The following is a 27,096-nucleotide window of genomic DNA, read 5'->3' on the forward strand; positions in this document are numbered from 1 at the left end:
ATGAGCAGCCGCCTCCTGCTCCTCACCGTGCTCCCTGTGCTCCTGGGCCTGCCAGTTGCCGCGGTGCAGAAGAGGAGCCAAGGTGGGTGCTGAGTACCGGGTGCACACAGCGGGTGAGGGGCCAGCGTGCAGTGGTGCCAGCCTGTGCCCTGAGCACTGTCCCCATCCCGCAGCGGTGTGTGAGGACGTGCTGGAGGCCGACATCGCCTTCCTGGTGGACGGCTCATCCAGCATCGGCAGGAACAACTTCCGCGCCATCCGCACGTTCATGGAGGAGCTGGTGGTGCCCTTCGTGCAGGCGGTGGGCGAGAGAGCCGTGCGCTTCGCCGTGGCGCAGTACAGCGACGAGCCACGGTGAGCCCTGGGAAGGGGCACGGGGGCAGCGGGCGGCAGGGACGGGAGCTGACGTGTCCCCTGCACCCCAGGGTCGAGTTCTCCTTCTCCCAGCACACCAACGGCACCAGTGTCCGGAGGGCCATCCAGCAGCTCAGCTACAAGGGCGGCAACACGCGCACCGGTGCCGGCTTCCGCTACGTGGCTGACAACTTCTTTGGTCCCACACAGCTCCGGCCCGGGGTCCCCCAGGTACGGGCATGGTTGTGGCCCTGGGAGCACCCAGGGAGCGACACAGCAGGTCTGTGGGCCCTGGGCTGGGGCTTATGGCTCATCCCTGGCCCCGCAGATCTGCATCCTCATCACAGATGGCAAGTCCCAGGATGATGCTGAGGGGCCGGCAGCGAAGCTGAAGAGCCAGGGCATCAAGGTCTTTGCCGTTGGTGAGTGAGGCTTTGGTACTGGACAAGAGGGTCTGCTGCTGTGTTCAGGGTTCCTGCCCTCACCCGTCATCTCCATCCCTGCCAGGAGTCAAGAATGCTGACCGCAAGGAGCTGACCCGTGTTGCCTCGATGCCCAACGATGCCTTCTTCTTCTACGTTGGTGACTTCAAGCTGCTGGGGACGCTGGTGCCGCTGATGACACGCAGGGTGTGCACGAGCATCGGGGGTACCCTGCGCACGCTGGGTATGGACTCCTGTCCTTCTCCCTGGGTCCACCTTTAGCACCCATCTTCCCCAGAATGCCTTCCTGGGCATCCTGGGCACTGAGCACATGGCTGTGCCACCCTGGCAAGCTCTCCTTGCTGCCCCACGCACCCTGGAGCTGATGGCCCCTGTGCTCCCCTGCAGACGGGACAAGCCACACCGGCCCCTCAAACCTGGAGTTCCTGGAGCGGGGCCTTGATCAGCTGCGGATCCGCTGGACTGCGGCCAGCGGCCCCATCACCGGCTACCGGGTGCAGCACGTGCCGCTGACCGGGCTGGGGCAGCCGGTTGTGGCTGAGAGGCAGGAGGTGAGGGTCCCACCACCTACTTGGGGTCCCCGGTGGCCCCATGCGTGGCCTGGGGACAGCGAGGGGTGACACTGTCCCTGCCCAGGTGAGCCTGGGACCACGGGAGACCAGTACTTTGCTGCGGGGGCTGCGTGCGGGCACCGAGTACCTGGTCACTGTCACTGCCCAGTACGCCAACAGCGTCGGCGAGTCCGTGTCTGGCCGAGCGCGCACCCGTGAGTGTCCATGACCGCGGGATGGGGACACGGGCAGGGGCACACAGGGCTGGGGCTCACCCCTGCCTCTGCATCGTCCCCAGAGAGCCAGGCTGGCTCCGTGCTGGATTTCCGCGTGGTAGAGACTGGACCAACGTTCCTGCGGCTGGCCTGGCAGCCCGGCCCCGAGCCCCCACAGGGCTACAGCCTCAGCTACGGTGTGCAAGGTGAGGGATGTGCAAGGTGAGGGGATGTGCAAGGTAGGGGATGTGCAAGGTGAGGGGATGTGCAAGGTGAGGGATGTGCAAGGTGAGGGATGTGCAAGGGGAGGGAGCGGTCCCTACAAGAGAACGGTGCTGCCTGGATGCCTTTGCACTGCCTCATGGGCTGGGCCGGGCATGGCAGGGTGCATGCACGGAGAGGTGCATGCATGGGGCTTGGTGCAGGGGTGCATGGCCAGAGCACTGTGGCTGCTGGTGCCCGTGCTGCAGGGCACACGTGTGTGCAGAGGCGTGGGGCTGTGTGTGTGCTCCTACACCCCAAGGCTCAGGCATGTGCTGGTGTGTGCACGACAGCCGGTGCCATGCAGTGTGTGCCCGGTGCTGGCCGGGGGTACCGGCACACGCGTGTGGGGGGCGTCACCCCCGTCCTGCCCGGCCCCACTGCAGCTGCACGCCTGCAGTCCCTCCCTGCCCCACGGCCCTCGGGGTGCCCCTGGCTGTGGTCCCGGCCTCTCCCTGGCTCCCCACCCCTGGCACCGCCTGGCACCCCCAGGGCAGGCTGTGGACACCCCTTCACTGCCGGCACGGAGCATGCCAGGCCCCTGCCCACCGCAGCCTCCCCACCAGGAGCAGCCCAGGGGCAGGAGAAGAGCCTGGGGGCCAGCGCGCAGTCGGCCACGCTCAGCAACCTGCGCCCCGACACCGAGTACGTGGTGATGCTGCGGCCCCGCTACACGCAGCAGCCCAGTGGCCCCAGCACCCTCACCGCAAGGACACGTAAGCGCTGAGCCAGGTCCTGGGATCACATTGGGTGGGGATGGGTTCCCAGCACAGGGACACCCCTCTGCTCACCATGCCCCATAGGGATGGGGCTGCCTGGCCTATTGCTACCTGGGGGGGCCGGGTGGGGATGTGTGCGCGCATGACTACAAGGCGATGGTGATGCTCTGAGCCCCAGAAGGTGCTCCCAGGGGGCACTCCCGAGCCCCTTCGCCGCCTCCTGGGAGTGTTTCCAGTGGAGCTTCTCCCACGTGATGTGAAAATGTCGGCTGGAAAAGTGCAGTTTCCAGGAGTTCAAGCACTGGTTCTGCAGGAGGAAAACGCGGTTGCCGCAGGGAGGAGGGTGGCGGCAGCATCACCAGGCAGGCGCGGGGGCGAGCCCCCGAGGGAACACCTTTGCAAGCCTCAGAACTGGCAAACCAATTCCTCGGCTGCCCCAGGCTGCTTTAACCAGCAGAAAGTGTTTAAGGCATTAGGAGGAAGGTGTTGGAGCTCCAGTTCCCCGGAGCCGGGCTGCTTTGAAGAAGCCACCCGGGCGCAGGCTGCTGTGGGTGACCCGGGTGCAGAGCAGCACCCATGGGCAGAGGCCAGAGGGGTTCCCACCCCCAGAGCAGGCGGGTTTCTTGGTGCTTCCCACTGTTCCCTGCCCCACTGTCCCATGGGGAACCCCACGGGCTCTGTCACCGCAGGGCGCCCCGTGGCTGTGCAGCACTTGACTGTTCACAACGTGTCGGCACAGAGCATGCTGCTGGCCTGGCAGCCCGTCAGCGGGGCCACCGGCTACCGGCTCTCCTGGGCCACCCTCACAGGTAGGTGCTGTCCCTTGTGTCCCTTGTGCTGGTGGCCACAGGGAAGGGGCAGGAGGGGGCAGTGGCACCCCAAGGGATGGCTGTGCTGGCTCCCTCAGGGCAGGACAGGCACAGGGTGGACCTGGATGCGGGGCGGACGTCGCATGCACTGGGGGGGCTGCAGCCCAACACTGACTACGTGGTGGCCGTGGCCCCGCTCTTCGGGCAGCTGGAGGGACCCGCAGCCACCATGCGGCAGAGGACGGGTAGGTGCTGGGCACGGGGCTTCCACCCCTTTCCTACCCTGTTGCCATTGCCATGGGATGAGGGAGAACCATCCCATAGCCCTGCACCAAAGTGATGCTCCTGTGGTATGTGGGGCTGGTGGCAGCGTGGCACGGGGCAGCCTGGCCCACGGGGTCCCTCTTGCAGAGGCGGGTGCAGAGCAGATGCTGCGGACCAACATCCTGGGCCCCACGTCCATCCAGGTGCTCTGGACCAGTGCCCACGATGCCCGTGGCTACCGCCTGGAGTGGAAGAGAGCCACAGGTAGGCTCAGGGTGCCCCATTACCCCCACGGACCCCCTGTGCCAGCAGCTTGCACTGACCCCCGCTCCTCGCAGGACCGGAGCCCCCCAGGACGGTGTCGCTCCCCAGCAGCACCAACACCTACCAGCTGACGGGGCTGCAGCCGGGCACTGAGTACCGCATCACCCTCTACACGCTCTACGATGGCAGGGAGGTGGCCACCCCTGTCACCACCTTCCAGACAGGTAACTGCTGGGGGTTCCCTGGGTTGTTCCCACCCCTTCAATCCATTGGGATGGAGGGATGTCCTATGCATTGCTCATCCCGGCAACTCCTTGGCCGAGAGACTTCACTCTGCAGCCATGTCCCGGGGTGACGCTGGAGCCGTGCTCCAACCGTGCTTCACTGCGTGCCCTTGCAGACGTGGAGGTGCCCGTGGGAGCTGTGTCGGACCTGCGGGTGCTCGAGGAGTCGGGCCGGTGGCTGCGGCTGGGCTGGACGGGCGTCCCTGGCGCCACCGAGTACAAAGTGGTGGTGCGCAACAGCCAGGGTGAGCGGGGCCGGGTCAGCCTGTGGCAGGGTGAGCAGGGCAGGGTGCAGGCAGCACCCAGCGCCCCGGCCGGCCGGAGGGTGCTGAGTGCCTGTGGCTGCGCCCCCGGCAGATGGCACGGAGAGGACGAGGCGCATCCCCGGCAGCCAGACGGGGCTGGAGCTGGGTGACCTCCGCGAGGGCATCGCTTACCTGGTGCGCGTCTCAGCGCTCGCAGGCAGCCGGGAGGGCAACGCGGCCACGCTCACCGTCCGCCGCAGTGAGTCCCCGCCGGGGTTTGACACCGGGATCCCAGTGCTGTGCATTCCCCCCCCACTATGCCTTTGTCCCCTATCTTCCGTGGGGTGCCGGGTGGCCGCAGGGCCCCTCTGAGCACCCCGCGGTGACGCTGTGGTGCCGTGGGGGGGTGCAGAGCTCCCGGCGGTGGGCAGCGTGTCGGAGCTGCGGGTGATGGAGGCGAGTCCTGGCCAGCTCCGGGTGACCTGGCGAGGGCTGCCGGGAGCCGGGGGCTACCTGCTGAGCTGGCGGGGCAGCGACGGTGAGTGCGGGCACCGCGGGAGGCTGCGCGGTGACGCCAGAGCCCTTCCCATCGCGGCCGTCCCCCCTAGGTGTGGAGCAGTCCCGCTTCCTCCCCGCCGACCCCACCGCCTTCACCATCGAGGGGCTGCGCCCCGGCGTCGTCTACACCGTTGGTGTCTCTGCTGTTGTGGATGGGCGTGAGGGCAGCCCCGTCACCGCCACGGCACGGACCGGTGAGGTGTCCCCCTGCCCGTCGGTGCTGGCTGGTGCTGCTGGCCGCCAGCCCCGGTGGCATGATCCTCTTGGTGTCACAGCACCCGAGCAGGTGGGGACGGTGTCACGGCTGGAGGTGCAGGCATCCAGGAGCAACGTCGCCCGCGTCACCTGGGTCGGCGTGCCGGGAGCCACGGCTTACCGAGTGGTGTGGAGCCGCAGGGATGGTACCATGGGACAGGGATGGGGATGGGCTGTGAGGATGATGGGCTGGGGGGGCGATGGGCTGGGGGCTGATACATGCTCCTTGGCAGGGGGCTCGGAGAGCAGCCGCCACGTTCCCGGCCACACCAGCTCCTTCGACATCCCTGACCTGGAGGGAGGTGTCTCCTACACGGTGAAGGTGACGGCGCTCATCGGGAACCGCGAGGGCAACCCTGTCTCCATCGTTGTCACCACCCGTGAGTGCTGGGGCAGGGGCAGCAGCTGGGGTGGCACCAGGTGCCCTGCCCCTAACCCTGCTCCTCTGCCCCATAGCGGAGGCAGCACTGGTGCCCCCCGTTAGCAGCTTCCAGGTGACGGAGGCCTCGGAGCGCCAGCTGCGCCTGGCCTGGGTGCCGGCTGCTGGCAGCGCCGGGTACCGCCTGGTCTGGCGCCTGGCTGAAGGTGAGAGTGACCTCAGCCCCCTGCACCCCCGAGGCCCCCCCATGTGCACCCTCACCCATCTGTGCCTGCACAGGGGGGCCCCAGCGCAGCCACCAGCTCCCGGCCACTGCCACCACCTACGACCTCACGGGGCTGGAGCCAGGACGGCGCTACCACATCAGCATCACCAGCCTGGCTGGTGGCCGGGAGAGTGAGCCGGCCACCATCACCGGTGTTACTGGTACGGGACTATGTGCAGGGCATGGAGATCCCGGACAGAATTTTGGACTGGGCAGTGCCTTGGGCTGGGGAGGGCAATGGGTGGGGAGTGGGAGGAGGCTGGGGGCTGCTCCATGGGGCTGGGACATGCTTCTCCTCTCTTGGCAGCTGCCCTGGGCCGTGTCACCAGCCTGCAGGTGACAGAGGTCCGAAGGGACTCGGTGACACTCACCTGGAGCCCGGTCCCTGGTGCCTCTGGCTACATCCTCTCCTGGAGCCCCCCCACAGGTAAGACGGGCGGGTGTCCCTGGGCTGGGCAGTGTGCCTGTGGGTCTCACTGCCCCCCTGACCCTGTCCCTGGGTGGCAGCGGGCAGGGAGTCGGGGCGCACACTGCCCGGCGCTGCCAGCTCCCAGCAGGTCTCGGGGCTGCGCCTGGGCCAGCGCTACACCTTCACCCTGCGCCCGCTGCTGGGCAGCACGCCCGGCGCTGAGACATCCGTCAGCGAGCGCACAGGTACCGTGGGGTCACCGCGGGGACCTGGTCACTGGTATCTGCTCCAGCAGCTGCTTCACCGCCTCCCTGTCCGCAGTGTGCAGGGATGCCCGTGGTGACATCGTGTTCCTGGTGCATGGCACCCGCGACAGCTCCTCTGGTGCTGATGCCATCCGCACGCTCCTCTCCAACACCGTGTCTGCTCTGGGGCACCTGGGCCCGGACGGCACCCAGGTAGGGGCTGTAGTGGTGGGGGATCCCAGGGGACACGGGCGGGTTGTGGTGCCTACTGCTCCCTGTGCCCTCGCAGGTGGCCCTGGCCACATACAGCTACCGCAGCCTGCCCTGGCTGCTGCTGAACCGCTCCAGTGACCTGCCCACCGTGCTGGAGCAGATCCGCACCATGCGCTACGAGGAGCCCAGCGGCAACGCCATCGGTGAGGGGCGGCACTGGGAGCCGGGCAGTGCTGTGGGACCCTGCTGACTGCCCTTTCCTCCTCCTCCCTAGGGGCAGCCATCACCTTCGCCAGGACCTACCTGCTGAGCCCCGGTGCGGGGCGCCGGCCCAGCGTGCCGGCTGTGCTGGTGGTCCTGGCCGACGGCCCCTCCGGGGACGATGCCATTGCTGCGGCCAGGGATGTCAAGGCTGGGGGTGAGGATGGATGGATGAGTGCCACAGGGTGCATGGCAGCTCCACAGGATGCTGAGGCTGCTCTTGGCCAGGGGTCCGGGTGCTGGCGGTGGGACTGGAGGGAGCAGACCGTGAGCAGCTCCGGCGCATGGTGACCGGGGAGGACCCGCGGTACATCTACCACGGCGGCGGTGCCCTGGCTGAGCTGGAGGGAGAGCTCACCGATGACCTCTGCACCATCATCTCGACCAGGGTAAGGGGCTGGGGTGGGGAGGGGGAGCAGCCCCATGGGCGCTTCTCCTGCCCTGGGCTCATGCAGGCTTCTCTGGTCTTGTCAGCCGGAGCCAGAGCCGAAGCCAAGGCCCTGCACCGTGCAGTGCCCCAAGGTGAGCATCCCCACACCATGCTGTGCTGCACCATGCCATACTGTGCCACAGGGGCTCAGTGGGGCCCAGGCACCCCCAGCTCACTGATGGCAGCAGCACAATGAGGGGTTGAGCATGGGGATGCAGCCCCTAAACCCCCAACTGTGTCCCCTTGCAGGGCGAGAAGGGAGACCGTGGCGAGGCAGTGAGTGCTCTGTGTCCCCCACCCCAGCTGTGGCTCTGGGGGTGATGTGTCCCCCAAACCCTGCTCATGCCAGCCCGCAGGGGATGCTCACCACTGGCTTTGTCCCCACAGGGACCACAAGGACGCACGGGGCCACCGGGCCCCCCTGGGCAGCCGGTAATATCCTGATGGGGACAGCTCCCGGGGGGGGGGGGGGGCAGTGACACGATCCCAATCTCCCCTTGTCCTGCTGGCAGGCTCTGGGGCAGGGACCTGTCCAGCCCTTGCCATTGTGGTGGAGGGGGCACATTCCTTGGCCACCACCCAGCACCCAGCCCGTCCTCTCCGCTGTTCCTCCAGGGCCGCCACGGGCTGCCAGGACCCCCAGGACCACCGGGGCCACAGGGTCTGCCCGGAGGGAGTGTGGAGCAGCCGGGCAAGAAGGGGGACAGGGTGAGTACCCCCGAGCCCTCAGCCGGGGTCCCTGGGCACAGCTCTCTGCCACTGGTACAGGGACCAGCACTGCACTGGGGGGATGTCCAGTAGTGCCCAGGTGCACCAGATGCTGGCTTCTTTCTCCCATAGGGATACCCTGGAGCTGATGGGACACCAGGAAGCCCCGGCCGCCCCGGGAGCCCTGGATCACCCGGCCAGCCGGTGAGTGCGGGCGTCCCTTGTGTCCCCCATTGTGTTGTGGGCTCTCCCCATTGCCTGGCCCTTTCCCTGTGCCAGGGGGGTCTCTGTACCTGGCAGGGTCCCTCCTGTCCCTGTGTGTCCCAAGTGTGAATGTCCATCCTTGCCTCGGCTGGAGCCCCCCTCCCATCCCTGCTCCACTGCTGGCAGGGACCTGCATTCACCTGCTGAGCTGTTGTTTTCCAGGGCATCCAGGGCATCCCTGGCCCCCGAGGGGATCCTGTGAGTACGGCCCCATCCCTCCCCTGTCCCGCTCTGTGCCTGTATTCCCCTCACTCTTGTCCTTCCTTCCCAGGGGACACGAGGGCTGATGGGGCTCCCTGGCCTGAAGGGGGAGAAGGGAGAGCCGGTAGGTGATGGGCAGGGGCTGCTCTGCAGGGTCCTGGTGGGGACATCTCAGCCCCTGGTGTCTCCTGGCTCTTGGTGTCTGGTGACCCCAGGATGTCCCCATCTCTCTGCTGGCCTCCTGGCCCTGTGGCCCTGTCCTGCACTGGGGACACAACGGGGACATCAGGACACTGATTCTTCTTCCCCTCCTCATTCAGGGTGAGCCTCGGGTGATCACCGACGGAAGGCAGGGGCTGCCAGGCCAGAAAGGAGAGCCGGGCAGGCCTGTATGTGTGAGGGTGGTGATGCTGAGGGGTCTCTGCCACAGCTCCGGCCACAGCTAATGGAGCATCTCTGTCCCCCAGGGCAGCCCTGGCCCCCCTGGCAGCCCCGGCACACGGGGGCCCTTTGGCGACCCAGGACCCCCTGGACCGCTGGGACCCCCGGGGCCACCAGGACCCCCAGGAGAGTTTGTGAAGGTAAATCCCACCCGTGCTGTGCAAGGGAGGTGTGGGATGGGCGTGAAGCTGCTCCTCTGTGTGTTCCCCTGGTCCTGCCCATGGGCTGTGTCCTCACCAGATGCATCCATGCACATGCATGAGTTCTGGCACTGGGCAGGGGACAGGCACGTGGTGTGCATGTGCCTTGATGCCACTGATGATGGGCTCTGTCCAGCGCATCCCTTCCATTCGAGGAGGGGATGGGAAGAGCCCAGATCTGCCCTTACTTGCTTTTTGCCCTTGCAGGGGGAGAAGGGTGACAGAGGGGAAAGGGTGAGTGGCTCCGCATCTCCCTGGCTCCTGTGCGCTCCTGGATGGGGGTTCTATAGGTGCTGGAGGGCACTGCAGCTCCCCTGGGTGCAGGGAAGGACTGAGCCCTCCGGGGCTGTCCGCAGGCTCTGATCACTGTCTCTGCAGGGCCCTCCTGGGCTTGTGGATGGGGCAGTGCCTCGTGGGGAGCCTGGACCCCCGGTGAGTTCAGCCCCATGGCCAGCAGGGATGGGAGAGGGGAGCAGGGCTGCGGTGGCTGCGCTTCACCAGGGCTGAGCTGCAGCCGGGGCTGAGCTGGGCTCTCTTGCAGGGTCTGCCTGGGGACCCCGGGCCCCGGGGACCTGCTGGGCCCCCTGGCCTGAAGGGAGAGAAGGTAAGAGGGTGGTGGGGATGCTCCAATGGCGCGGACCCTGTGCTGCTCCCCATGCCCATCTCACGGGCATGGCTGTCCCTTTCCTGATCCCCAGGGCGATGGCAGTGAAGGTTTCCCTGGGCCACCCGGACGTCCCGGGGACCCAGGAGACCGGGTGAGTTTTCTGAGAGAGGGTAAGGGGCAGGAGCTGTCCTCAGGGGGCTCCTGCTCCTGTGCGTGTGCTCTGCCATGGCAGAGGTGACATCTGCTCCATCCTCTTTTGCAGGGTCCCCGGGGACCGCCAGGGGAGCAGGGCAGGAAGGTGAGTGATGCAGGGGCCGGAGGGATGCTCCCACCTTGCCTTTGGGTGCTGTGACCTGTGCCATCCCCACGGGTCCTGCTGCCCCTGACCCATCTTCCTCCTGCACCAGGGGGACCGTGGGGCACCAGGAGAGCTGGGAGAGACGGGCGAGAAGGTGAGACTGTGCTGGAGCAGGACTGCATCATTCAGCACCATCAGTGGGTCCTGGTGTCCCTGTGGCCCTGCAGTGGCTGTGCCGGGGGGTCACGGTGGGAGCCCAGTGGTCTCGGATGTGCTTTGGGCAGCGCATGGGGCAGAGGCTGTGGGGTGGAGGGGGAAGGCTCCTGAAACCCTCCTCTGCTTGGCTCCACAGGGGGACCGCGGCGCGCCGGGCGCTGAGGGCGAGAAGGTAGGTGCGCTTTGGGGTGAAGCCGTGCTGGGACGAACCTGCCACTGACACCTCCTCTCCCTCCTGTGCTGCAGGGCGAGGTGGGAGCCCCCGGGCGCCCAGGGCCGGCGGGCAGGGAGGTAAGCGGGGGCAGCGACCATGGCGCAGTGGATGTGGCACCTCGGGAGCTGCCGTGTCCTGGTGCCGTGTCCCAGCACTGCCAACGCCTGAGGTCTCCTCTCTCCCGTAGGGAGCTCCGGGACTGGCTGGGCCAAGGGGGGAGAAGGTGAGGAGGGGGTCTCGGGGTGGGGGTGTGGGCAGGGCGGGCAGTGCTTGAGGGTGTCTGTGTCTCCGCAGGGTGAGCCAGGACTGCCCGGGAAGCCGGTACGTGGGACACTGCCCGCAGGTCCAGCGCTGCCTGACCCAGCCCCACGACAGGGACCCGCGGGCAGCACCCAGCACTGTCCCCTCTGCTTCCCCTGCAGGCTCCCAGCGTGGCCGGTGTCGGAGGGGAGAAGGTAACACTGCCCTGGCCATGCCCACAGCCCTGTGCCCCCCCCGGGCATGGCTGGGGCTGGGGAGCAGGATTGCAGAGCTGGGCATCCACCCCAGGGGACACCGTGCTGGTCCCCAGGCCAGGCTGTGCAGTGGTGGGAAGGGCAGTGGTTGGGGGGGGGTGATGGTGCCATTTCATCTGCTCCAGGGTGACCGAGGCTTCCCAGGACCAGAAGGACCTCCAGGCCCCAAGGGTGATGTGGGAGAGAAAGGTGCCCGTGTAAGTACCTGGGGCACAGGGGGCTCAGCACAGCCCCCAGGCTCACAGTGCTCCTGCTGTTGCTCCAAGCTGCATCTCTCCATGGCTAGGGTGCCCCTGGGCTGAGCATCCCCGGGCCGGCCGGCCCCAAGGGCGAGCAGGGCGATCGGGTGAGTCTGGGTGCATCCGGGACTGCAGCTGGTGGGGCACAGAGCTCTGCCCCACCGCCCGGTGACATGTGCTCTCCCTCCCCAACAACCAGGGTATCGTGGGCCTCATGGGCAGGAGCGGCCCAAAGGTAATGTCACTGGAGCAGTCATTGTCCCTCCATCCCTCCGTCCCTCCATCCCTCCTTCCCTTCATCCCTCCGTCCCTCCTTCCGTTGGGCTCTGAAGGGGCTCTCCCTGCAGGCCATGCTGTTCTGGGGAGCAGGGGGGTCCATGCTGAGCCCCTTCTCCCCCAGCAGCCCCCATGCTCACCCTGCTCTGCCCTGACCCATTGTTCCTGTCTCCCCCCTTGCCTAGGGTGACCCCGGGGAGCCAGGGGAGAAGGGGGAGCCGGGCCGAGCGGGCACCCCAGGGCAGACCGGGCTGCGTGGCAAGGAGGTAGCGTGGGGCTCGGGGGCCATGGGGCTCTGTGGCCTTGTGGATGTGGGGGCTGGCGGGGAGCAGGGGGACACTGGTGACTTGTGCTTTATCCCCATCTGGTGCTGCTGACCCGTGCCGCAGGGAGAGCGCGGAGAGAAGGGCGACGAAGGCACGCCGGTAAGTGAGGATACCCCAGGACTGTGGCCCCCCCCCGCCGTGCCCCACACTGACCCCTCTCTCCCCACAGGGTGAAGCAGGGCTGCCCGGCAAACCCGGAGACAGGGGCCCGCGGGTAAGTGTGGGACTGGAGGGCAGTCAGTGATACCGGGGGCCCTGCTAACACCCCCCTCTGCCCCCCAACCCAGGGCCTGCCCGGCTACCGCGGCCCCCCCGGGGAGAAGGGAGACTTAGGGGACCCGGGTCCTGAAGGCAGGAACGTGAGTACTGTGTGTGTGTGCCAGCTGCCCCATGGGCACCACCGCTCCACACCCCAAGGGGTCCCCTCCACCCCACGCATCCCCCGTTCCCTCTTCACCTCACCCCATCCTTTACCACAGGGCAGCCCCGGAGCACCAGGGAGCAAGGGTGACCGTGGGGAGCCGGTGAGTGATGTGGGGCCATGTGCCACCCCCCATCCGGGACCAGCCCTCACACAGGGCCTCACCAGCTCCCCTTGACCCCCTTCTGTCACCATTCTTCTTTCAGGGGCTTCCCGGACCCCCAGGACGATCCGTAAGCTCTGCCCCATACCCCCTACCCCTGGGCTTGTGCCTGGCCCCCTGTGCTCCAACAGCGCTCTCTGCCCCACAGGTCGATGTGGGGCTCGGAGGAGCGGTGGAGAAGGGTGAGAAGGTAATGAGGGCCCCCCTGGGGTGCTGGCCGTGCCGTGCCCCGTGCTATGTGTTCCCCCCGCAAAAAGCTGTGCCTGTGCGCTGGCATCCCAGTGCACTGAGCCCTCCCTGCTCAAAACAGCCCCTGCCATGGGGAGCTGAGGGGAGCATGGATGTGGCACACGGGATCCGAGGGGCACGAGGGCTGATGCTCCTGCCCGGTGCAGGGCTGAGGTCCTCGAAGCATCCACCACGCTCACGGCTCGGGGGTCCTGCAGGAGGACCCTGGGCTCCGGCTGTTCTGCTCTTAGAAGCCAGCTCAGGCTCAGGCTGTTCCGGCTCTGCTCTAAGAGACCATCGCGGTCCCGGCCGGCTCCTGCCCCAGCAGAGCCGCTCGTTGCGTTCCTCTGCAGCCACGATCTGCCCGCCCCGGGGCTGCGCTGCGCTCGGCAGCCGCCTCTCAGCCCGTGCCTCTGTTCTGACACCTTTGCTGTTATCGCGCCCTAAACCGCTCCGCACGGGCTCTGTCGCGGCTCCGCACTGCCGAGGGCAGGGCTCAGCCTCTGATCGTGCCCTTCCCTGGCAGGGGGACGCCGGGGACCCTGGTGAGGACGGGGCGAAGGGCGCCCGGGGCGACGCTGGCTCCCCGGGGCTGCCGGGAGAGAGGGTAGGAGCTGGGCCCGTGGGGCGGGAGGTGCCGGGACACAGCGGGGGGGGTCCTGGTGTGCAGGGGTCGGTGGGGAGCACCCAGGACCCCCCGCTCCACCCCCGTGCCCCCACTGCTGAGTGTGTCTCTTGCAGGGCGTGGAGGGTCCCCGCGGCCCCCCCGGCGCTCGGGTGAGTGTCCCCATGGGGTCTGGGGGGGTCCATGTCCTGCTCGGCTCCCATTGAGGGGGACGCTGCTCATTCCTGTTCCCACCCGCAGGGGGACCCCGGGGACCGAGGCCTGCCGGGAGAGAAGGTGAGCGGGCTGCGGGCTGGGGCTGCCCCACAGCACCCCCGTCCTGCCCCACGGCTCCAGCCCTGCTGCGCTGTTCTGTTACAGGGGGACCGTGGCCTGCCGGGGCTGGATGGCCGCAATGGGCTGGAGGGCAAACCAGGACCCCCGGGTCCTGCTGGGCTGAGGGTGAGCGTGGGGTAGGGCAGGGTCTGGGGGGCGATGGGGCAGGAGGAGCTGCCCCCATGGGCACCCTCTGCTCCGGGATGGGGATGCTCACGGGGAGCTTTATGTCAGGGATGTCCCTGTCCTCACTTCTTCTTGTCTGCAGGGAGACCCCGGGAAGCAGGGGGACCCCGGCCGTGATGTAAGTACCTCGGAGAGGGTGGGTTTGGGCTGTGCCTCTGATGGGGCCATGTAAGGAACCAATGTCTTGTCCCATGCCTCCTGGTCCAGGGAAGCACAGCAGGACTGTCCCTTGTCCCCAGCAGCGTGCTGCTGTCCTGGAGCAGATGGCTGCCCTGCCATCATCTGCTCCTCCCCTCTACTCCCCCCCGTTCTCCCCATCTCCTTTCCCTGCAGGGGCTGCCTGGGCTGCGTGGGGAGCAGGGACTGCCTGGCCCTGTGGGACCCCTGGGACCACCCGGTGTCCCCGTAAGTACCAGCCATGGGGACACATCCTGCCCTGTGCCCTTCCCACTGGGTCCATTTGCTGGGGCTCACCCTGTGCCCGGCCCCCACTTCCCTGCACCCTGGGGCCTTGGTGGGGCTTGAGAACCCCTAGGTGCTGGGGGGGCCTTTTGCTGCCTCTGCTGCCTCCTAGGGCAAACCCGGCGAGGATGGCAAACCCGGCCTCGGCGGCAAGAACGTGAGTAGGGGGAGCAGGGCTTCAGTTTGGGCTTCCTGGGGGTCCTGAGGGCTGCTGATCCCCCCAGATGAGGCTTGTGGCCAAGAGCCCCCATGCCCTGAGCTGTGCCCCCAGTGGCTGTCCTTGTGCTGGGGTGGTCAAGTCGGGCACTGACTGGCAGCCTGTGTCCCCAGGGAGAAGATGGGACACCGGGAGAGGACGGGAGAAAGGTAAGGACCTGAGCCCCGGCAGGTCCCTGCGTGGTACCTGTGTGCTCCCCACACAACCCAGTGGCTCCCCCTGCCTGGCTCCAGAGCATCATTTGGGGGCATGCAGATGGGCAGCATCCCTGTAACTGCTTTCCCCCTGGTTAGGGAGACAAAGGTGATGCAGGACCCCCTGGCAGAGAGGTGAGAGCAGCGTGGTGATGGATGCTGGGTGCAGCCACACCAGGACACACCAGCACCCAGCGGCTGCCTCTGCTCTCTGCAGGGCCGCAGCGGTGCCAAGGGCGAGCAGGGGGACAGAGGCGTCCCAGGGCCCCTCGGCCCCCCCGGCCTCCCCGGCGTTCCGGGGCAGGTCGGGCCCCCAGGACAGGTTCGTAGTGCCCCTGGTGCCACCCAGCACCGGAGCTCTCCGCAGGGCGCTGCCCCTGTCCATGGTGCTGGGTGACACCGTCCTCTCCGCGTCTTCCAGGGCTCACCGGGGCTCCGAGGGGCGGCCGGACCCAAGGTAGGTGCGCTCCGGACCCCGAGGCAAAGGACTGGGGACCCTGTGCTAGAGGGACGAGTCCTTGGTGGGACTCCCTGCCCCGGGCAGGGCCGGATCCCGGTGCTGGCTCTGCCCCACTGACGCCTTTGCCGTGTTTCAGGGGGACCCGGGGGAGCCCGGGCTGCGAGGGGAGCCTGTGAGTACCCAGCGCCAAGCCCCACACGCTGCCAGCACCCAGTGGCAGCACCGGCAGTGTTAACACTGAAACCTACCGAGGGCAGCACCAGCCCTGCTCACCTCAGCTCCTGCGCTGTGCACATCTTCCCCTTCCCTCTTTCCCTGCACACCTAGGGGCGACCCGGCAGCCCTGGAGCACGCGGAGACCCCGGAGCTACAGTGGTGAGTTCTCTGGACCTGCTGGGCTGGGCTGTCAGCACCAGGGGACAGGAACCCTCCGCAGCCCCCGTGGTGGGAGCAGCAAATCCCGCTTCATTTTAATGTGTCTCTGTTGCAGAATGTGGAACGCAGCCTGGAAGCGCTCGGCATCAAGGTGTGCAGGAGGGCTGTGGAGATGGGGGCTGCTCCTGGCACACAGCAGCAGGAGTGGGGACACGGGAGGCAGTGGGAGAGCAGCATGGGTTGGTGGGGCTGCTGTGGCTGGGTTGCTCTCACTCACTGACCGGCGGCTCTCTCCTCCCTCCCAGGTCTCATCCCTGAAGGAGCTCACGGGTGCCTATGATGGGAGCTCGGACTCATTCCTGCCCGTGTCGGAGAGGCTGCGGGGCCAGAAGGGCAGCAGGGGAGAACCAGGCGAAAGGGGGCTCCCGGGTCGGGAGGTGAGCGGCACTGGGCATGGCCGTGGAGCCGGCTCAGCCTGCGATGCTCGGGAAGGGCTGGGAGCAGGGCTGGGAGCCCGCGGCGCAGGCCGGCTCTGGCAGCACCGTGTTGTGTTTCGCAGGGCTCCTTGGGCTTCCCTGGCGAGCGAGGACCCAAAGGTGACAAAGGGGACACGGGTGCCCCCGGCCCGCAGGGCCCCACGGGCCGCGCTGTGGGCGAGCGGGGCCCCGAGGGGCCGGCGGGGCAGCCGGGGGAGCCGGGCAAGCCGGGCATCCCTGGGGTGCCGGGCCGGGCCGGGGAGCTGGGGGAGGCCGGGCGGCCCGGAGAGAAGGTGAGTGAGTGGGGACGGGGGTGAGGGACGTGACAGGGGCCGGGGTGTGGGGACAGCCCCGTGACGGCCACCGTGCTCCTTTCCCAGGGTGACCGGGGTGAGAAGGGCGAGCGGGGCGAGCAGGTGAGATGGGGACACGGTGCCCTCCATCCGCCCTGTGCTGTGGGGCTTTGGGGGATGGAGGGATGCTCTAAGGGAATCAGCAGTGGTCACACCGGGGTGGCTCTGCTCCCCTGTGCCCTGCTGTCCCTTTGATGCTCAACCTATTTTTCTCCCCCCTCCAGGGCAGGGACGGCTTGCCTGGCCCCCAGGGGCCCCCCGGGCCGAAGGTAAGTGATGGGTGCTGCTGGGGACCATCACCAGGGGAGCTGCTGCAGCTCCGGGGATGGACAGTGCCCTGGCAGGGGGACCTGGGGAGGGCTGTGCCCAGAGGGGACCTCGCTGGTGTCCCTGGGTGCTGGCCCTGACTGTGCCCCCCCTCGCAGGCAGAGGTGGTCGAGGGCAGCCTCATGGGCTTCCCAGGCGAGCGCGGCCCCGTCGGACCCAAGGGAGGGAAGGTGCGTGGATGGGCAGAAGGAAGGGGACAGCCAAGGGGGCTGTGACTGGGGACAGCAGAGGGGCCGTGGAGGCTGGTGGGTTCTGTCTTCTCCCCCACGCAGGGCGAGCCGGGAGCTGAGGGCGAGCGGGGACCCAAAGGAGATAAGGTCTGAGGTCGCGAGTGCGCTGCTGCCAATGGGGCAGCCCCACGGAGCACAGCCCCGTACGGGGGCACTGCTGGGAACACCCCGCAGAGGGGGACAGGATGGTCCCTGCGTGTCCTGTGACCTGTGCCTGTTTCTGCTGCAGGGCGAGGGTGGCCCAAGGGGAGAGCGAGGGGAGCCTGGCGAGAAGGGCAGGGACGGTGCCCCGGTGAGTGCTGCTCTGACCCCTGCCTGGCACTGACCCTGTCCCCAGCCTGGCACTGACCCGTGCCCATCTCTTGCTCCAGGGTCTCCCGGGTGAGAGAGGGCTGTCTGGTCCCGAGGGGAAACCGGTGAGTGGGGACATGGTGAGGGGACGTGGGCTGGGACAGGGTCCTGTGGTCATACACCAGCCATCACCGGCACCAGTGGGAGCATAGATCAGAGCTCTGGAGCCAGGCTGAGAGAGCTGGGCTGGTTCAGCCTGGAGAAGAGAAGGCTCCTGAAGCAGCTCCAGTGCCTAAAGGGGCTGCAGGAAACCTGGAGAGGGGCTTGGGACAAGGGCCTGTAGGGACAGGCCAAGGTGAATGGCTTTAACCTGCCAGAGGGGAGATTGAGGTGGGATCTGAGGAAGTTCTTCCCTATGTGGACCCCCCGTCAGTACCCCAGGCAGATGGGAACAGGGAGCATCCCTGGGGACAGGCAGGGCTGTTTGCGGGTGCCGGGTTCCTGCTCACTCCCTGGCTCTGGCGTCGTTCTTTGCAGGGTTTGCCAGGCTTCCCCGGCGTGCTGGGACGCCCGGTAGGTATCTGTGCCCCCCCCATCTCCGTGACACCCCCACGTCACTGTGTCCTCCCTCTGCTTGCTGTGAGTGCTCACAGAGCTGCTGGCACTGTCTGGGTCTCCTCTCCCAGGGGACACCCCATGGATCCACAGGGGAAATCCCATCCCCGCAATGACCCCCATCTCTTCCTTCCTTCAGGGCAGCCCAGGAGACCCGGGACCCCCAGGACCTCCGGTAAGGACCCACCCCATGCCATGCACAGGGGACTGCTGTGCAAAGAGGGGACATCAGCCAGGGTGGGCTGTGCCACCAGCAAGCTCTGCCCCAACATAACATCCCCTTGTCCCCTGCAGGGCAGCGCTGGCCCACCGGGAACCCCAGGCCCAGCTGGCACCAAGGTACAGCAGCGGCAGTGGCACTGGTGCTGGCATCGCCAGTGGCAGGGCAGGGATGTGGCTGTGGGTCGGATGATGGGGCTGATGCTTTCACTGTCATTACAGGGTGATCCGGGGGAGCCTGGCTCTGGCATCCGGGTGAGCACTCGTCCCCTCCCCATCCAGAACCCCAAACCCATCCAGCCCATGGTGCACCTCCGGTGGGGCCAGCCGAGGTCCTGGCTGTGCCGGGGCAGTTTTCTAGCCCCTCTGACACCTCTGTTTCCATTGCAGGGCCTGCCTGGTCCCCAGGGCAACATCGGGTTGCCTGGGCCCCCTGGCCCCCCCGGCCCCGGGGTAGGTATTTACAGCCCCCTGACCTATCCCATGGCTGTTCCTGGTAGGCTCCCACTTGATTCTGCTCCCGTCTCCCTTGCAGGGCCCACCGGGTGTCCCCGGGCTGACAGGACAAGTGGTGAGTGCATTGTCCCCCCCGTGCCCGGCTGCCACCGGTGTGGGTGCTCAGGGAGGTTTGGGGCTACAGGAGCCCAGTACCCAGCAGCCCCCCACAGCCGGTCCTGCTGCCCACAGGGGGAGAGCGGGAAGCCGGGAGTGCCGGGCCGGGATGGCGTGCCAGGGAAGGATGGCGAGGCCGGGATGCCCGGGAAGATGGTACGTGTGTGCTCCTGCCCCAGTGGGACCCCGCGCTCTGCCTGGGGTCTGTGCCTGAGGCTTGTGTTGCTTGTGCCAGGGGGTGCCGGGACCTTCAGGTCCTGCTGGTCCCAAGGGAGAGCCAGGGGATGCCGGGGCTCCAGGGCAGGTGAGTGTGGAGCTGGAGCACCGGAATGAGTGGAGCATCCCCACGGAGCCCTGCTCACCGGTTCCCCTTACTGTGCCCAGGCCGTCGCCGGCCCTCCTGGTGCCAAAGGGGAGAAGGTGAGGAGCTGGGGTGTGCAGTGGGAGGACCCCCACCCTTGGGTGCTGCCAAAGGTGCTGGGGCGGGCAGGGGTCTGGTACCTGATGATGGCACAACTGGGCACCCATGTGTGCCTGAGCATCTGTGTCCCTGTGTGTGCCTGAGCACATGTGTGCTGCTGCAGGGCGAGCCGGCGCTGCTGGAGGGTGTGCTGCTGGGACAGCCTGTGAGTTGGCCCCATCAACCCCCCCATTAGACCTCACCCCCCCCCACACCCTCCTGGGGGCAGGCCAGCCCTGTGCCCCCCCAACCCCACTCTCCCCCAGCAGGGCTCCAAGGGTGACCGAGGCTTGCCGGGCCCCAAGGGCGAGAAGGTGAGTGCTGCCGGGGGGTGGCAGGAAGGGGTCCTGGGTCTTCCTGGCCACAATGGGAGCATCCGGACACAGCCCTGTGCATCATCTCATGCTCCTGCTTTCTACTCTTTTCCCACTGCCAGGGGGAGCCGGGAAGATTCGGGGAGCCGGGAGATCCTGGGGAAGATGTGAGTTGGAGCACATGGGGTCGGGGGTGGGTGCTGTCAGAGAACCTGTGTCTTCATCACTTACAGCCCAGTCCTTACCGGTGCGTTCGTGTCTTCACAGGGAGCCAAAGGGTCCTCCGGAGCCAAAGGGGAGAAGGTGGGTGTCTGCTCCGGATGGCGCAGTGCCCCCGGCACGTGGTGCCTGTGGGCCATGGGATGTGCCCCATGCTCTGTGCCCCATGCAGGGATCACCAGGGGTCGGTGCGCAGGGACCGCCGGGACAGGATGGGCCGCCGGGTTTGAAGGTAACCCCTGTCCCTGTGTCACCCGGGGCACCACGTCCCCAGTGCCCTGCTGCTGCCCTGCCCAAGGCGGGAGCATGCTCCCAAAGGGCTGTCTTCATGGGCCACATTGTTTTCCTCCTTGCTCTAGGGTGACATCGGCTTGCCAGGACTGCCGGGACCTCCAGGATTAGCCGGCATCGCAGGGACACCGGGACAGCCGGGGCTCAGAGGGGACAGCGGGCAGCCTGGCCCGCCGGGGCCCCCAGGAGAGAGGGTACAGTGGGTGACCCTGGAGCCCTGGAAAGTGGCAGTGGAACCCCCCCCCACTGCAGTCCCTGCCTCTCACCCCTGTTTCCCTGCAGGGTCTGATTGGCTTTCCCGGGAGAGACGGCACTCCCGGAGCACCGGGACCCGCAGGGCCCCCGGGGCCAGCCGTGAGTGTGGGGCTGCAGTGCCCGGTGCCCGTTGGTGTGGGCAGGGTGATGGGCACCTTCCTGCACATCCTGCCCCGGGCTGGGGCTGCTGGGCTCTGGCTGGGAGCCCGGAGTGCCCCATGGGGTGCTTGGCGTCGCCTTCCTCACATGGGTCACTCACCCCTCTCCTCTCCTCTAGGGCATCCAGGGAGCTGCTGGCCTGAAAGGTGACAAGGTAGGGACAGGGCATGGTCCTGCAGCACCAGGCTGCTCCTCCCGCAGGGTGTCCCTGCTGCCCTTACCTGGGGGATGCTGAGCCTGCTCTGGATGGTGGCACTTGGAGCCTGCTGTGCTCCCAGCCCCCGGGTGAGGCAGGGACCCTGTGTGGGGTGTCCAGTGCCGTGGGGGGCACATGGCACAGCTGGGGCAGCAAAGGCAAGGCTGAGCTCTCGCCTTCCCCTGGCAGGGAGCACCGGGGGCTGGGCTGCCAGGGGCTAGAGGAGAGCGTGGAGACCCGGGGCCACGGGTAGGTACAGGCACAGCCCCCATGTCCCTGATACAGCCCTTGTGTCCCTGATACAGCCCTTGTGTCCCTGATACAGCCCCTGTGTCCCTGATACAGCCCCTGTGTCCCAGGCAAGCCAGAGGCTGTCCCTGGGGGGTGCTGGGTGTCTCCATCACAGACCCCTCCTCATATCCCTTTCTTCTCGCAGGGTGAAGACGGGCGCCCAGGGCCAGAAGGGGACCGAGGGCCGGCAGTAAATACCCCTCCCCGGCTGCCCCCACCCAGGCCTCCAGCACCCCTCCCCTCCCCTCTCCTCTCTTCTCTCTTCTCTTCTCTCTCCCACAGGGCTTGCCAGGGAACCGGGGGGAGCGCGGGGACAAGGTGAGGGGCTCTGGAAGCCTGAGGGGTGAACGATGCACCCCAGGGGTCAGGGTCTCCAGTCCCGGGGGTGCTGTTGCTCCCCACTGGCATCCTCGCAGCATCTCCCCATCTCCCCTTCCTCACAGGGAGACGCTGGGGCTCCGGGGCCCAAAGGAGACAAGGTGAGTCCCCGGGATGGGGGCAGGGGGAGCAGGGCAGCAGCGCTGACTCCCTGCTTACTCCATCTCTGTCATTCCCATGTGCAGGGCGATACCGTGGTGGTGGAGGGGCCCGCTGGGGCACGGGGCAGCAAGGGGGAGCCGGTAAGAGCTGTCCCCATCCTCTCTGTCCCCATCTTCCCCCCATCCCTGCCCAGGGAGCTCTGTTCTCCCCATCCCAACGTCTATCTGAGCATCTCCCCATGCCCTGCCCTGCCCCTGTGTTTCCCACTTTGCAGGGAGACCGTGGCCTGAAGGGCACAGAAGGGGACAAGGGGGACAAAGGGGAGCAAGGCATGCCTGGAGAGAAGGTATGGGGCTGGGGGGGCTTGTGTGGGGCTAGGGGCTGCTGGGTTGGGACCATGGAGGGCTGTTGATGGACCATGGACCAGGGTGTGATGACATCCCTGTGTCCATGTGCTGGTGCTTGTGGGCACCCTGACTTGGTGAGCCCCAGCAAGGGGAGCTGCTGGAGCCGGCCTTTGTGGTCCCTGTGGCTCCATGGGGCTGTGCCATGGCCGGAGCTCTCCCTCCTGCCCCGTGTTGATCTGGTCTCTGCTTGCAGGGAACGAGGGGGGAGCAAGGCGAGAAGGGCTCCACCGGCTTTCCAGGGGCACGTGGCCCTGGCGGGCAGAAGGTGAGGAGCTGGAACCCCCCCCCCCGTTGCTGGGGGGGGTGCTGGGGCACCATCCCCTCACCTGCCCTGACCAATGCCTTTTCCATCCCCAGGGAGAGGTGGGAGCACCGGGGGAGCCTGGCGAGCCGGTGAGGAGCTGCATCTGGGTGCCACTGCAGCCCACAGTGCCAGCCCATGGCAGGGCAGGGAGCAGACCCCTCATGTGTTCAATCCTGTAGGGCCAGCCCGGCCGCGATGGGATCCCAGGAGCCCGTGGGGACAAGGGGGACATGGGACCCCTGGGCATGCGCGGCCCGAAGGTGGGTTGGCCTCTGCCCACCCCCAGCCAGGACCCACATCCCTTCGGCATGGCTCTGACTCCCCTCATCCCCACAGGGTGACCGGGGCATGAAAGGCGCCTGCGGCCTCGATGGGGACAAGGGTGAGAAGGTGAGCGTGTGCCTGAGGGTGCTGCCCAGGGGCTGCAGCCCTTCGGATCCCCTCTGCCAGCCACTGGGAGCAGGGAGATGGCTGCGGCCAGATCTTGGCGCCACCATGGGGGCACAGGGCTGACCACCCTGCCCCTGTCCTGCAGGGCGAGCCGGGGCTGCCAGGGCGCTCAGGGCTGCCCGGGAGGAAAGGCGAGCCGGTAAGTGCTGTGCTGACCGGGTGGTGCGGGGATGTGCAGCTGGTGGCTGATGGACACCTCCCTGTCACCCACAGGGAGAGCTGGGGCTGTCCGGACCGCCCGGCGTCCCTGGCAAGGAGGGACTCATGGGGCCCAAGGTATGTACATGGCAGCGATGCTGGGAGAAGCTGGGCTGGCGCTTCAGCTGCCTGCTGCCTGTCCCCTCTGCCTGTCCCCTCTGCCTGTCCCTGCTGCCTGTCCCTTCCTCTTCGCAGGGTGACCGGGGATTTGACGGGCAGCAGGGAGCCAAAGGAGACCAGGGGGAGAAGGGAGAGCGGGTGAGCAGGCTGGCGTGCATTGCACCGTGTTGCGTTGCCCAGGACCCAGCAGCACCTCAGAGCCCGATGCTCCCAGAAGAGGGGTCCGGTGCTGCTCTGAATTGTCACTGAAGTGACAACAAATCCCCTCCCTTCGCAAGAAGGCGCCGGTGCTTTGGGGTGCCCGTGGTGCCTGTTCTGCGGCTGGGGGCTCCAGCTCCACCAGCCTCACCCCTGGTCTCCTGCAGGGTGCCCCGGGTGTCATCGGTGGCCCCGGTCCGCGGGGCAGTGATGGTGCTCCAGGTCCCCCTGGACCCCCTGGGAGCGTTGGCCCACGAGGTCCTGAGGGCATGCAGGGCCAGAAGGTGAGTCCCCACCACTGCTGGCGGCCAGTTCCCCTCTGGGTGCTGTGGGAAGGGGAGGGTCTTGTCCCTGGTGTGAGTGAGGGGTTGGTGTCATCAGGAGCCATGTCCCAGCTCTGTCCCTGCCGTGGGCTCCTCCCTTGTGTCCCCCTGCCCAGGGGATGGGAGTCTGAGGACCCATCCCTGTCCCCATCCCCATCCCCACCTGCACAGTTGTCCCAGGGTGCAGGGATCGGGAACTTGGCACATCCATGGTGCTGGGTGAACAGAGGGGCTCCAGAGCCACCAGGCAGGTCCTGAGCTGTGTCCCTTGCAGGGGGAGCGAGGCCCCCCCGGGCAGTCGGTGCCAGGGACCCGAGGAGTGCCCGGCATCCCCGGCGAGAGGGGACAGCAGGTTGGTGAGCGGATCCCTGCGCTGCCCGGCCAACCCCGGCCGGGACCAGCCTCCCACCTCCCCCTGCTTGTCCCCAGGGCAGTCCTGGCACCCAGGGACAACGTGGGGAGAAGGGAGAGCCGGGAATGACGGTAAGAGCCACAAGGGAGCCAGCACTGGCTCGCGGTGCTCAGGTCATCAGGATGGGATGGGGACCTGGGGTGCCAGATCCATCCCACTGCTGCCAGTGAGGGGCTTCCCTCCACTCCGGGCTCTGCTGGGGCCGGGGGAGAGCTCTTCCTCCTCTCTAACTGCACCATCCCTGCTGTGATCTGGGTCCTTTGCTCTTCCCCGTGCTGGGCAGGAGGAGGAGATCCGTGCCTTCGTGCGGCAGGAGATGAGCCAGCACTGCGGTGAGCATCCCCCTGCCCCTGCTGGGCTCTGGCCCCGCTGCCCGTGCCCCGGGCTGGGCTCTGGCCCCGCTGCCCCTGAGCCCGGTCCCTGTCTCCTGCAGCCTGTGGCGGCCGCTTTCCGCAGCGCCTGGACTCACGTGAGCTCTCAGGTTGTGGCTTCCCCTTCCTACCCCTTGCCCCTTGCATGTGGCACCAGCAGGGTCCCAGCACTCGCATGTGCTGCCGGTTTTGGGGGTGCTGGAGGCAGCTGGGACCCCCTGAAACACCTTTGTCACCCCTTTGTGAACCTCATGGAACCCCTTCAGCCAGGGCCAGCACCAGCGTGGGACCATGTACAGGGAGAAGGGATGGTGCGTGGTGCCGCAGGGATCCCCAGCTCAGGATGGTGCCAAAGGGGTCTGGGCACTGTTGGGGTCTGCCCAACGAGGAAGGGACCACAGGGACAGTGCCCATCTGTGCCTGGTGCTGGAGCTGGGGCAGGGAGGCTGCAGGGGCAGGGCTGCTGCAGGGGAGGGGAGGCTGGAGCAGTGGGGTGCAGGGATGGAGGCAAAGGGGCTGTGGTGAGGTGGGTGCTTTCTCCCCAAGGAGGCTGGGGGGCTCAGGCCAGGAGCAGCTTCCGCTCTGCCCAGGGAGGAGGAAGGAGCGTCCGCCAGGACAGGGACCGTAGCCAAGCAGGTGATGGAGAACCCAGACGACATATAAGACCTGACCCCATGGGGATGTGTGCCTTCCTGTGCCCTTCCTCATCCCTGTCCTCATCCAATGGGCTCTGCACCAGCAAGGGCTGTTTTCCCCCTGGGAAGCAGGGGGGATGCACCCCACTTCCCCTTGCCCCCTCCCTGACATCTGCACCGTGTTCTTCCCCCTCACAGGGCTCTTTCCCACCCAGCCCGTCCCTGCAGTCCCTGTGCTCAAGTTGTCACACACAGAGGAAGAGGAGGGTGAGTGTCATCCCTGTGCTTTTAGGCCCCATCCCCTTTTTCCCCTGCTCCATGTATGTCACATCCTGCCCTCTACATCAGGCACTGAGGGATAACCCAGCAGCGCCCATGCTGGTCCTGGGGGCTTTGATTAAAGAAGGAGGCAAGGAGAAGGCAGCAAGGAATGTGTGTGTGCAGGTGTGCACATGTGTGTGCTGTGTGTGTGCAGGCATGTACAAAGCAGCACAGGAGGGATGCAGGGGCAGGAGGGGGCTGCTGATACCCGTTGCTGTCTCCCAGGGCAGCACAGACGAGTCACACTCGACGCTGATGACCTCGAGTACGATAGTGAGTACGGAGAGGAGGAGGAGGAGGAGGACTACGATGAGGTCCCGGAGATGGACGGCTCAGAGCAGCCTGTGATGGGTGGTGAGCTGCTTAGGCAGAAGCTCTTCCCTGTGAGGGTGCTGAGGCGCTGGCACAGGGTGCCCGGAGAAGCTGTGGCTGCCCCATCCCTGGCAGTGTTCAAGGTCAGGTTGGACACAGGGGCTTGGAGCACCCTGCTCTAGTGGAAGGTGTTCCTGCCCGTGGCAGATCACGAGCCGCAGGAGGGATTCTCATAGCCCCCAGCAGAGCAGTGGGGGGGGTCTCTTGCCGTCGGGGGTTTCCCTTCTGCCTCCATCACCACGGTGCTGCGGCTCTGCCCCCCTCACTGCTGCTGTTTGCCCCGCAGTGGAGCCCTGCAGCCTGCCGCTGGACGAGGGCGGCTGCCGGCGCTACACGCTGCGCTGGTACCACAGCCAGAGGGGCGCCGAGTGCCGGCCCTTCGTCTACAGCGGCTGCGGGGGAAACAGCAACCGCTTCGACAGCCGGGAGGAGTGCGAGCTGCGCTGCGGGCAGCGCCCCGGGGCAGGTACGCACGGCACGGACCAGCACAGCGCTGGCACCGGCAGCCCTGGCAGCGTCCCCACAGGGTGCCCTGGGCTCAGCCGGTGCAGAGCTGGGGGATGATGCTGGTCACACACATTGACTCCAGGGCCCCGGATCTCTCTCCGCAGGTGCCCGTGGTGATGCTGGCGGCAAGGCAGGAGCACAGCCGGAGGCGTAACACGGGCAGCATCCCACGGGCAGCATTCCACAGGGAGTATCCCGCAGGCTGGGCTGTCCCATGGCAGATCCGGCTGCCCCCTGCCCACAGCTGGGCTGCTGCAGAGCCGGGACCCCCGGCAGGAACCTGGTGCTATTTCTAATGTGTCTTTTTGCTGCTCATGGTTTTTTTTCTTTCATACCAGTTTTATTGCCTGTTAAGGTGAAATTTATATCAACCCTTATTCACCCTTTTCCCACCTGGGGGTTTCCTGGGCTGTTCCCAGTGTGGTTTTTAAGTTATTTGCTGCCGATGGGATGGTGCTTGCCCCTGCTTCCTCTCTGGTGGCCCTGGAGCAGCACTCGGACTGGGCACAGTTGGGGTCCCCTCATCTAACACCCTCATCCCTTTCCCTGTCTCCCCCAGACCCCAAATGTCCCCCACTCTCTGCCCACATCCTTGCGCCAAGCACTGCCTCCCCTCATCCCTCCTCCCCTCCCTGCAACTGCCTCCATCTGAATAAATTTCACCTTAACCTCAACCGAGGCCTGGTTCCCGTTTTGTGGCTGCGATGGCTTGGCAAAGAAAGAGCTGTGTGGAGAGCGGAGGCTTTCTCCCTGCAATAGCCTCCCACTCACACCTCAGCCTGTAACTCGGGGGAGTCAACACTGGGGAACCCCTGAGGATGGGCAGCGTTAGAGCTGGGGCCCTGCTCTTGAGCTGAGCATCCCCCTGCCCCCCGCAGCCAGTGATGCCCATTAGGGCTGGGGTCCCCTCTCCCCGGGCACCCCAGTGTCCTGGCCCCGTGCCCGGCACGTGCTTGGCTGACACAGACAGGGCCGTGACTCCCCCGGCCGGGCCGTGACGTGCCGGCACATGGGGCTGCGGGATGAATCAGTGCCCGCAGCTAATTCTGGCTGCTGGGTGGGAGGTCCTGGCGCAGGGACAGAGCTGGCGCTGTCTCCTCTGCTGCCACCACTGG

The 27,096-nt window shown here is 67.1% G+C and overlaps 1 protein-coding gene across 1 annotated transcript; it reads left to right on the forward strand.

Moving 5' to 3' along the window:
- On the forward strand, positions 1-26,318 carry COL7A1 (collagen type VII alpha 1 chain; the record flags this gene model as incomplete). The annotated part of the gene is made up of 111 exons (XM_080625171.1): positions 1-82; positions 174-354; positions 426-585; positions 683-776; positions 862-1,020; positions 1,185-1,348; positions 1,434-1,563; positions 1,647-1,769; positions 2,379-2,540; positions 3,233-3,352; positions 3,451-3,597; positions 3,764-3,880; positions 3,955-4,104; positions 4,281-4,409; positions 4,522-4,668; positions 4,822-4,947; positions 5,018-5,161; positions 5,243-5,368; positions 5,456-5,602; positions 5,679-5,807; positions 5,881-6,027; positions 6,174-6,293; positions 6,374-6,520; positions 6,597-6,733; positions 6,810-6,936; positions 7,008-7,151; positions 7,223-7,383; positions 7,674-7,700; positions 8,040-8,132; positions 8,265-8,336; positions 8,668-8,721; positions 8,918-8,986; positions 9,065-9,178; positions 9,446-9,472; positions 9,617-9,670; positions 9,780-9,842; positions 9,937-9,996; positions 10,108-10,143; positions 10,253-10,297; positions 10,496-10,531; positions 10,606-10,796; positions 10,868-10,916; positions 10,996-11,028; positions 11,214-11,285; positions 11,375-11,434; positions 11,527-11,562; positions 11,789-11,869; positions 11,993-12,028; positions 12,099-12,143; positions 12,217-12,288; positions 12,409-12,453; positions 12,557-12,583; positions 12,662-12,703; positions 13,268-13,348; positions 13,483-13,518; positions 13,607-13,642; positions 13,727-13,807; positions 13,950-13,985; positions 14,201-14,272; positions 14,442-14,486; positions 14,660-14,695; positions 14,958-15,062; positions 15,162-15,197; positions 15,337-15,372; positions 15,691-15,726; positions 15,881-16,012; positions 16,135-16,344; positions 16,432-16,467; positions 16,629-16,673; positions 16,830-16,901; positions 17,004-17,048; positions 17,191-17,253; positions 17,333-17,392; positions 17,790-17,825; positions 18,007-18,042; positions 18,162-18,341; positions 18,477-18,539; positions 18,622-18,657; positions 18,774-18,854; positions 18,934-19,002; positions 19,083-19,118; positions 19,283-19,324; positions 19,428-19,472; positions 19,595-19,639; positions 19,740-19,775; positions 19,864-19,923; positions 20,051-20,176; positions 20,265-20,336; positions 20,515-20,550; positions 20,782-20,841; positions 21,029-21,073; positions 21,166-21,201; positions 21,327-21,362; positions 21,447-21,503; positions 21,638-21,709; positions 21,964-22,035; positions 22,128-22,163; positions 22,254-22,334; positions 22,411-22,464; positions 22,610-22,663; positions 22,738-22,800; positions 22,918-22,980; positions 23,208-23,324; positions 23,638-23,715; positions 23,793-23,846; positions 24,059-24,107; positions 24,209-24,256; positions 24,980-25,048; positions 25,328-25,485; positions 25,622-25,940; positions 26,086-26,318. The coding sequence occupies 111 exons, from the start codon at positions 1-3 to the stop codon at positions 26,133-26,135; spliced, it is 9,228 nt and encodes a 3,075-aa protein (XP_080481297.1). The 3' UTR covers positions 26,136-26,318.
- Between the last annotated feature and the right edge of the window lie 778 nt (positions 26,319-27,096).

This window comes from Psittacula echo, assembly GCF_963264785.1.
Source record: "Psittacula echo genome assembly, chromosome: 9".
In the NCBI taxonomy this organism is placed as follows: Eukaryota; Metazoa; Chordata; class Aves; order Psittaciformes; family Psittacidae; genus Psittacula; species Psittacula echo.